Source organism: Aegilops tauschii, chromosome 2, assembly GCF_002575655.3.
Source record: "Aegilops tauschii subsp. strangulata cultivar AL8/78 chromosome 2, Aet v6.0, whole genome shotgun sequence".
Classification (NCBI taxonomy): Eukaryota; Viridiplantae; Streptophyta; class Magnoliopsida; order Poales; family Poaceae; genus Aegilops; species Aegilops tauschii.
The window spans coordinates 606,042,565-606,053,100 of NC_053036.3; the positions used below are offsets into that span (position 1 = coordinate 606,042,565).

Consider the following 10,536-nt stretch of genomic DNA (forward strand, 5'->3'; position numbering starts at 1 on the left):
TGTGGATACATAGACAACACCATGTCCCTAGTAAGCCTCTAGTTGACTAGCTCGTTGATCAATAGATGGTTACGGTTTCCTGACCATGGATATTGGATGTCGTTGATAACGGGATCACATCATTAGGAGAATGATGTGATGGACAAGACCCAATCCTAAGCCTAGCACAAGATCGTGTAGTTCGTTTGCTCAGAGCTTTTCTAATGTCAAGTATCATTTCCTTAGACCATGAGATTGTGCAACTCCCGGATACCGTAGGAATGCTTTGGGTGTACCAAACGTCACAACGTAACTGGGTGGCTATAAAGGTGCACTACAGGTATCTCCGAAAGTGTCTGTTGGGTTGGCACGAATCGAGACTGGGATTTGTCACTCCGTGTAAACGGAGAGGTATCTCTGGGCCCACTCGGTAGGACATCATCATAATGTGCACAATGTGACCAAGGAGTTGATCACGGGATGATGTGAGTTACGGAACGAGTAAAGAGACTTGCCGGTAACGAGATTGAACAAGGTATAGGGATACCGACGATCGAATCTCGAGCAAGTAACATACCGATAGACAAAGGGAATTGTATACGGGATTGATTGAATCCCCGACATCGTGGTTCATCCGATGAGATCATCATGGAACATGTGGGAGCCAACATGGGTATCCAGATCCCGCTGTTGGTTATTGACCGGAGAACGTCTCGGTCATGTCTGCATGGTTCCCGAACCCGTAGGGTCTACACCCTTAAGGTTCGATAACGCTAGGGTTATAGGGAAAGTATGTACGTGGTTACCGAATGTTTTTCAGAGTCCCGGATGAGATCCCGGACGTCACGAGGAGTTCCGGAATGGTCCGGAGGTAAAGATTTATATATGGGAAGTCCTGTTTTGGTCACCGGAAAAGTTTCGGGTGATATCGGTAATGTACCGGGACCACCGGGAGGGTCCCGGGGGTCCACCAAGTGGGGCCACCAGCCCCAGAAGGCTGCGTGGGCCAAGTGTGGGAGGGGACCAGCCCCAGGTGGGCTAGTGCGCCCCCCACCAAGGCCCAAGGCGCATGGGAGAGTGGGAGGGGGCAAACCCTAGGTCTAGATGGGCCTTAAGGCCCACCCTAGTGGCGCCCCCCTCTCCTCCCCTTGGTCGCCCCCCCCCCCCCCCCCTAGATGGGATCTAGGGCTGGCCGCCAGCCCTTGGGGTGGAAACCCTAGAGGGGGCGCAGCCCCCTCCCCCCCCTATATATAGTTGAGGTTTGGGGCTGCCCAAGTAAGGAGAACGTCTCTCTTTCGGCGCAGCCCTACCCCTCTCCCTCCTCCTCCTCCTCTCCCGCGGTGCTTGGCGAAGCCCTGCGGGATTGCCACGCTCCTCCACCACCACCACGCCGTCGTGCTGCTGCTGGACAGAGTCTTCCTCAACCTCTCCCTCTCTCCTTGCTGGATCAAGGCGTGGGAGACGTCACCGGGCTGCACGTGTGTTGAACGCGGAGGCGCCGTGGTTCGTCGCTTAGATCGGAATCAACCGCGATCTGAATCGCTACGAGTACGACTCCTTCATCCACATTCTTGCAACGCTTCCGCATCGCGATCTACAAGGGTATGTAGATGCACTCCCCTTCCCCTCGTTGCTAGAGTACTCCATAGATTGATCTTGGTGATGCGTAGAAAATTTTGAATTTCTGCTACGTTCCCCAACACTAGTAGCACCAGGGTATTAGATACCGGTTCGGTTGCTAAGTGTTGGTAACTCGAAATAAAAGGCTACGGAATAAACGGAGACTAGCTAAAGGTGAGATGACGATATGTGTTGGAAGTGTTTCCAAGGTTGATGTGATCAAGCATCGCATGCTCCCTCTACCATCGAGATTGGTGTTAAAACCAAATAATTGTTATTTGGTGTTTGCGTTGAGCATAGACATGATTGGATTATGTTTATCGCAATACGGTTATTCATTTAAGGAGAATAATGGTTACTCTGTTTATTTGAATAATACCTTCAATGGTCTTGCACCTAAAATGAATGGTTTATTGAATCTCGATCATAGTGATACACATGTTCATGCCAAAAGATATAAAATAGAATGATAGTACCACATACTTGTGGCACTGCCATTTGAGTCATATTGGTATAAAACGCATGAAGAAGCTCCATGTTGATGGATCTTTGGACTCACTCGTTTTTGAAAAGATTGAGACATGTGAACCATGTCTATTGGTAGATATGCATGAAGAAACTCCATACAGATGGATCGTTTGGACTCACTTGATTTTGAATCACTTGGGACATGCAAATCATACCACATGGGCAAGATGACTGAAAGGCCTCATTTTCAGTAAGATGGAACAAGAAAGCAACTTGTTGGAAGTAATACATTTTGATGTGTGCAGTCCAATGAGTGCTGAGGCACGCAGTGGATATCGTTATGTTCTTACTTCACAGATGATTTGAGTAGATGCTGAGTATATTTAATTGATGAAACACAAGTCTGAATTATTGAAAGGTTCAAGTAATTTCAGAGTGAAGTTGAAGATCGTCGTGACAAGAGGATAAAATGTCTGTGATATGATCATAAAGATGAATATCTGAGTTACGAGTTTGGCACACAATTAAGACATTGTGGAAATTGTTTCACAACTAATACCGCCTGGAACACCATAGTGTGATGGTGTGTCCGAACATCATAACTGCACCCTATTGGATATGGTGCATACCATGATGTCTCTTATCGAATTACCGCTATCATTTATGGGCTAGGCATTAGAGACAACCGCATGCACTTTAAATAGGGCACCACGCAATTCCGTTGAGACGACACTGTATGAACTATGGTTTAGAGAAACCTAAACTGTCGTTTCTTAAAAGTTTGGGCCTGCGACGCTTATGTGAAAAAGTTTCAGGCTGATAAGCTCGAACCCAAAGCGGATAAATGCATCTTCATAGAATACCCGAAACAGTTGGGTATACCTCCTATTTCAGATCTGGAAGCAAAAGTGATTGTTTCTTGAAACGGGTCCTTTCTCGAGGAAAAGTTTCTCTCGAAAGAATTGAGTGGGAGGATGGTGGAGACTTGATGAGGTTATTGAACCGTCACTTCAACTAGTGTGTAGCAGGGCACAGGAAGTTGTTCCTGTGGCACCTACACCAATTGAAGTGGAAGCTTATGAGAGTGATCATGAAACTTCGGATCAAGTCACTACCAAACCTCGTAGGTCGACAAGGATGCGTACTACTTCAGAGTGGTACGTAATCCTGTCTTGGAAGTCATGTTGCTAGACAACAATGAACCTACGAGCTATGGAGAAGCGATGGTGGGCCCACATTCCGACGAATGGCTCGAGGCCATAAAATTCGAGAGAGGATCCATGTATAAAAACAAAGTATAGACTTTGGAAGAACTACTTGATGGTCGTAAGGCTGTTGGGTGCAGATGGATTTTAAAAGGAAGACGGACAATGATGGTAAGTGTCACCATTAAGAAAGCTCGACTTGTCGTTAAGATGTTTTCCGACAAGTTCAAGGAGTTGACTGCGATGAGACTTTCTCACTCGTAGCGATGCTAAGAGTTTGTTGGAATTATATTAGCAGTTACTGCATTATTTATGAAATCTTGCAGATAGGATGTCAAAACATTGTTTCCTCGACGATTTTCTTGAGGAAAGGTTGTATGTGATACAACCAGAAGGTTTTGTCAATCCTGAAAGATGCTAACAAGTATGCAAAGCTCCAGCAATCCTTCTAAGGACTGGAGTAAGCATCTCGGAGTTGGAATGTACGCTTTGATGAGATGATCAAAGATTTTGGGTTTATACAAAGTTTATGAGAAACTTGTATTTCCGACGAAGTGAGTGCGAGCACTATAGATTTTTGATGAGTATATGTTGTTAACATATTGTTGATCAGAAATGATGTAGAAATTCTGGAAAGCATACAGGGTTATTTGAAAAGTGTTTTTCAATGGAAACCCTGGATTAAGCTACTTGAACATTGAGCATCAAGATCTATAAGGACAGATAAAAAACGCTTAATAGTACTTTCAAAATGAATACATACCGTGACAAGATTTTGAAGGAGCTCAAAATAGATCAACAAAGAAGGAGTTCTTGGCTGTGTTACAAGGTGTGAGAATTGAGTAAGACTCAAGACCTGACCACGGCAGAAGAGAGAGAAAGGACGAAGGTCGTCCCCTATATATGATTTAGACGTAGGCTCTACAGTATGCTATGCTGTGTACCGCACCTGAAGTGTGCCTTGCCATGAGTTAGTCAAGGGGTACAATAGTGATCCAGGAATGGATCACATGACAACGGTCGAACTTATCCTTAGTAACTAGTGGACTAGGGAATTTTCTCGATTATGGAGGTGGTAAAAGAGTTCGTCGTAAAGGGTTACGTCGATGCAAACTTTGACACTAATCCGGATGACTCTGAGTAGAAAACCGGATTCGTATAGTAGAGCAGTTATTTGGAATAGCTCCAAGTAGCGCGTGGTAGCTGCATCTACAAGATGACATAGAGATTTGTAAAGCACACACGGATCTGAAAGGTTCAGACCCGTTGACTAAAAACCTCTCTCATAAGCATAACATGATCAAACCCTAGAACTCACTGAGTGTTAATCACATGGTGATGTGAACTAGATTATTGACTCTAGTAAACTCTTGGGTATTAGTCACATGGCGATGTGAACTTTGAGTGTTAATCACATGGTGATGTGAACTAGATTATTGACTCTAGTGCAAGTGGGAGACTGTTGGAAATATGCCCTAGAGGCAATAATAAAATGATTATTATTGTATTTCCTTGTTCATTTTAATTGTCTATTATTCATGCTATAATTGTATTAACTGGAAACCGTAATACATGTGTGAATACATAGACCACAACATGTCCCTAGTAAGCCTCTAGTTCACTAGCTCGTTGATCAATAGATGGTTATGGTTTCCTGATCATGGACATTGGATGTCATTGATAACGGGATCACATCATTAGGAGAATGATGTGATGGACAAGACCCAATCCTAAGCATAGCACAAGATCGTGTAGTTCGTTTGCTAAGAGCTTTTCTAATGTCAAGTATCGTTTCCTTAGACCATGAGATTGTGCAACTCCCGGATACCGTAGGAATGCTTTGGGTGTACCAAACGTCACAACGTAACTGGGTGGCTATAAAGGTGCACTACAGGTATCTCCGAAAGTGTCTGTTGGGTTGGCACGAATCGAGACTAGGATTTGTCACTCCGTATGACGGAGAGGTATCTTTGGGCCCACTCGGTAATGCATCATCATAATGAGCTCAATGTGACTAATGAGTTAGCCACGGGATCATGCGTTACGGAACGAGTAAAGAGACTTGACGGTAACGAGATTGAATAAGGTATAGGGATACCGACGATCGAATCTCGGGCAAGTAACATACCGATAGACAAAGGGAATTGTATACGAGATTGATTGAATCCCCGACATCGTGGTTCATCCGATGAGATCATCGTGGAACATGTGGGAGCCAACATGGGTATCCAGATCCCGTTGTTGGTTATTGGCCGGAGAACGTCTCGGTCATGTCTGCATGGTTCCCGAACTCGTAGGGTCTACACACTTAAGGTTCGGTGACGCTAGAGTTGTTATGGAAAATAGTATGTGGTTACCGAAGGTTGTTCGCAGTCCCAGATGAGATTCCGGACATGACGAGGAGCTCCGGAATGGTCCGGAGGTGAAGATCGGTATATTGGACGAAGGGTATTGGAGTCCGGAATTGTTCCGGGGGTACCAAGCTATGGCCAGCATGTCCGAAAGGGGTTTCGTAGGCCCCGGCAAGCGTTGGGGGGCCTTATAGGCCAAGGGGAAGGGGCAAACCAGCCCACTAAGGGGCTGTGCGCCCCTCCCAACGCCTCTCACGTAACGTGGACAGGTGGGGGCGCCTCCCCTAGGGCAGCCACCCCTCCCGGCTTGGGGGGCAAGTTTCCTAGGGTGGGGGCGCCCAAACCCATCTAGGGTTTCCCCTGTGGCCGCCACCCCTCCCCTAGGGAACCCTAGGGCGCCTCCTCCACCCCCTTCCCCCTATATATAGTGAGGGAGATAGAGAGCAGCCGCACCCCCTTGCCTGGCGCAGCCCTCTCCTTCTCCAACTCCTCCTCCTCCTCCGTAGTGCTTAGCGAAGCTCTGCCGGAGAACCACGAGCTCCATCGCCACCACGCCGTCGTGCTGCTGGAGTTCTCCCTCAACTTCTCCTCTCCCCTTGCTGGATCAAGATGGAGGAGACGTCCCCGGGCTGTACGTGTGTTGAACGCGGAGGCGCCATCCGTTCGGCGCTAGATCGGATCTTCCACGATTTGAATCGCCGCGAGTACGACTCCATCAACCGCGTTCTTGTAAGGCTTCCGCTTAGCGATCTTCAAGGGTATGAAGATGCGCTCCCTCTCTCTCGTTGCTAGCATCTCCAAGATTGATCTTGGTGACACGTAGGAAAATTTTGAATTATTGCTACGTTCCCCAATACCTAAGCCGGTGGAGGTTGTTCCCTCCCTCGTGGCTGCGGTGCTGCCGGTCCTTGTCTACGGGTGTCTCGTTTGGGATCCGGCCGGCCTCGCTTCGTTGGCCGTGGGGAGGCGACGGCGGTGTCTTCGTGACTGTGTTGGCGCATGTTGGTGGGCGGCAGGTGTGGTGGAGCCGAAGGCTGGTCCTGGGTGGTGGGCGCAAGGGGTCGGGAGAAATCCATCTCGGGTCTTGCCGGTACCGACGCGGTGACGCCTGCGGGCGCCGCCATCCTTCTTGAAGGGCGTCGGGTGACCCTCTCCCTCCACTACCCTCCATGTACCGAGAGAAATCCTAGGATTCGTCCGGGCAGCAGCGTCGTCATCGTCGCGTGAAGGTGGTGCTTGGTACACGGCAACTCGGTGCCTTTGGAGCGTGGTGGTTATCTTCGGTGGGCGCAGCGGTCGCGGGGCCGTAGGTTTCGTTGATCCGGCGTTGTTGGCATTTTTCTCTTATTTTCTATTGTATTTTCTTTTGGGTGTGCTTGTGCTGTTAGCCCCAGTGTTGATCGGAATGTTGTATCGACTGGTTGCTATATCTATATAGCGAGGCGAAAGCCTATTTCTTCAAGTCTTTGAAGACATTTCAGACAACATGCAGAGTAGTTTATTTTGAGTTGTCTTAAATGATTTATAAAAGTGAACGGAGGGATGACATTATTCTGCAGGAGAAATGAAAAGTGGTAAAGCAGGAGTATCACCCTCTGATCTGATCGCTGCACCAGCATTTCGCTCCTAATTCTCTTATTCTAATCGGTGGGTTGGTACCAGAAAACCAGTACTAGTGCTCGCTCGCTCGCTCGCTCATGGTTCGTGTCCGGAGGGGAGGGAGAGAGGGTGGGTGGCACGTCACCCGATCAATCGTTCCGGCTAAGAAGAAAAAAGTCTCTGAGACCGACGGCACGTGGGGCAGGCTGTACCAACGTTCCTTCTTTTTCATACCCTGCGAACCAAATCCAATTTATGATCGTCCTATGAGCTGTTGGACACACACGACCGCACACAGGCGCAAACCGGTGACAGGCAGCACATCCGAGCTGACCACTAACCGCCGCCCCCGTACCTGCCGGTGCCAGCGTCAGCGACCGGCGACAACGACGCGGCAGCGGCGGCGGGCAGCACAGTCAATCAAGTTGGGCAAAAATGTTTTTGATCTGCAGTAGCACTGTCCCAATATCAAGTTTCTTTTAGTCTAGCAGAGATGACACATGTGCTCATTTGTACTGGCATGGTGGTGGTGCCTGATCACTGACACGTAGACTGCACATGTTGCCCATGTTGCCATACCAGAAAGGGTCGAGCCGAGGATACGCCCCCAGTTCGTTGAGCCGAGCCGTCGGACGTTGCTGCGAAACACGGACATCTTCCACGGATCCAAGGCCGCATCAGCCCGATCGACGACAGCGACTCCAATGAACTGACGGCCGATCCGAGACACTTCTTGATCAGATCAGATCAAAGCAACGAGGCCCTCCCTCATTAATGGCCAATACGACGGGCAGATGAATATGATCCCACCACTTTATCATCGAGCAACGCCAACGCACGCAACCGAGCAGAGGAAATGAAAGGGAAATGTAAAAGCAATCGGATCGATGGATGGGTGGATTGGATCCACCCACCCACCAGCACATGTCGAATCAATCCCAAGCAATCTGTCTAAGTGTAAATTAACCTCTACTATTTCATTTTCTTTTCGAGGCGATCAATCATGTCGTCACGATTGATTGTTACACTTTTGATCCAAGGAGCCTTTCTTGTTACAATTATTGTTCCCAAAAAAACAACAAACATATATTACTCGTATGTCACAAAAAAGAAGAAGAAATGATAATAACAAGAATTAGAGAGGAGAGGGGGCGGCTAATTAATCAAAGTGCGGGTCTCGATTACTTGCGGCGGGTCTTCTCCTCGGACGTGGCCCGGCTGTCCTGGCCGGCGGCGCAGAAGGCGTCGGCGGGGCCGCCGGGGCGGATCACGTAGTGCGCCAGCGAGGGCGTGCCGCTGCCGGCGACCCGGTTCTCGTCGCACAGGAACTCCTTGCTCAGCACCTGCTCCACCTCGAAGTTGAAGTCGTGCACCAGCACGTCCGTGGGGCCCTTGGCGGCGGTGGCGCCGGAGCGGGCGAGCACGGCGGTGGTGAAGATGGACGGCATCCGCCCGGGCGAGTTGGGGTTCCACCCGGACGGCCCGTCGATGAGCACCACGTCCCAGGGCACGTCGTAGAGCTCGTTGGGCAGGTCGTTGATGGCGAGCCGGCACTCGGAGAAGAGCAGGTTCTGCACCGGCCGGCACTCGGCGGCGCGCGAGCCCCGGGCCGCCTCCAGCAGGTCCCGGAAGTCCCGCACCTTGGTGGTGTAGGAGACGTCGTAGGCCTCCAGCCCCGGGTGGCGCGGCTCCAGGTACTTGACGTAGAACTCGTTCTCGTCCAGGTACACGGTGCGGCCGCCGTGGTTGAGCGCCAGCCAGAGCGGCGACTCGGCGCCCAGGCCGAAGACGAGCAGGTTGCAGGGCCCGCGCGCGCGCAGGATGGCGGAGATGGCCCGGATGTCCGTGTCCGTCATCCGGTGCGTGGCGTTGGAGAAGGAGGCGTAGTGGACCAGCGCGTCGAACACCGGCAGCGGCAGCGCGGCGCCGGACCCGGCCGCCGCGCCCGAGGAGGAGCCCGCGGCAAGGCGCGAGCCGGAGGACGCGGCGGAGGCGAAACCGGAGGAGGTGTAGAGGAAGGTGAGCAGCGTGGCGAAGGCGAAGCAGGAGGCGAAGACCAGCAGTAGCACCCGCCGGGGCCCCGTCGCCGCCGCCGCCGCCTGCAGCTTGTCCCGGCTGCCGATGGACTTCATCGATCGATCTCCGGTCCGCCGCGCGGTCTTGTCTGGCCGGAGGAGGAGGGTGTCGAGGGGAAGCAAGAATCAAGAATCAATCAGCGTGGCTGAGCTGCGTGGGGTCGGAGACCGTGGGGAGGAGGGGGAAAAGGTCAGCTGGCTCGTGTGTGTGTGTGCTCGGTCGACGCAGCTTGGCTCAGCTCAGATTGGGGGAGGAAGCTGGGATTTTTTGGTGGGTTCAAGTAGCGGGAGTGAGTGGAGGCTGGGGAGAGTTGTTACGCTGTCTCGACGCCATCTACCGCATCGGGTCGGGTCGGTCAGTGCACGTTGTTCGTGCGGAGGAAGAGGGCGTGGTATTATTTGGCTGGTGTGTGGCTTTTGCATTAGTTTTTGGCGGGTGGGTCGCTGCTGACTACTGAACGCCGGAACGGAGCCCGTAAAGTCCGGCCTTGCAGGAGGACGTACGTGCTCTCGTGCTGCTGTCATCATGGTATGTGGGTGTCAGAGGAGGACGCGCTGTGTGGTACTGTGTGTGTGTGAATGAATGAAACTCGTCATCATACCGCATCTGACATTGATGACAAATTGAGGAGTTGCATTTTAGGTGACGAAGTTTTTCTTTTCTTCTGAACACAATATAAACACAGATGTCCATATACATGCACATGCACTCATTCCTACAAGCGCACGCACATTTTGTCCCTTTGAGCACCTTCAAAGAAGAGAACCGGCAAAACATCTTGAGGTTGACGAATCAACACAGGTGTCTCCGTAGTTGACAAAAACGTCTTCCCTCATTGAGTGAACATCGTCGGAAATCCAAAATCAATCCAGAAAAGTGCGTACACCAGTGCCGAGTCTAGGACTTGACCCTGGCGGGCCGACAAAGTTTCGATGTTGTACATTGGAGTTAACACATGATGGCAAAATTGGAATGCTTATTTCTCTTGGTTGATTTGTTAGGATTGGAGTGCAATCCACCCTGTTGATGTGCTCTTTTGCAGGAGGGTGTGGCCGTGTGGCTGATGTCAAGTACACATGGAGTGTGCAAGGGTCATGAAAAAAACGGAAAAACAGTCATGGGCGCGTCAGAGGCCAGTGAAATTCGTTCCGGAAGCCCAAACAGCCCAGCCCACCTAACCGGGCCCCCATCTGCAACGACTGATGTCGGCTCCTTTAATCTGTAGTTTGTTTACTCGC

General features: G+C 50.6%; 1 protein-coding gene across 1 annotated transcript; it reads right to left on the minus strand.

Annotated features, from left to right (window-relative positions):
• Positions 1-8,174: 8,174 nt before the first annotated feature.
• On the minus strand, positions 8,175-9,806 carry LOC109784927 (protein IRX15-LIKE). The gene has a single exon (XM_020343544.4). The coding sequence runs from the start codon at positions 9,352-9,354 to the stop codon at positions 8,404-8,406; it is 951 nt and encodes a 316-aa protein (XP_020199133.1). The 5' UTR covers positions 9,355-9,806; the 3' UTR covers positions 8,175-8,403.
• Between the last annotated feature and the right edge of the window lie 730 nt (positions 9,807-10,536).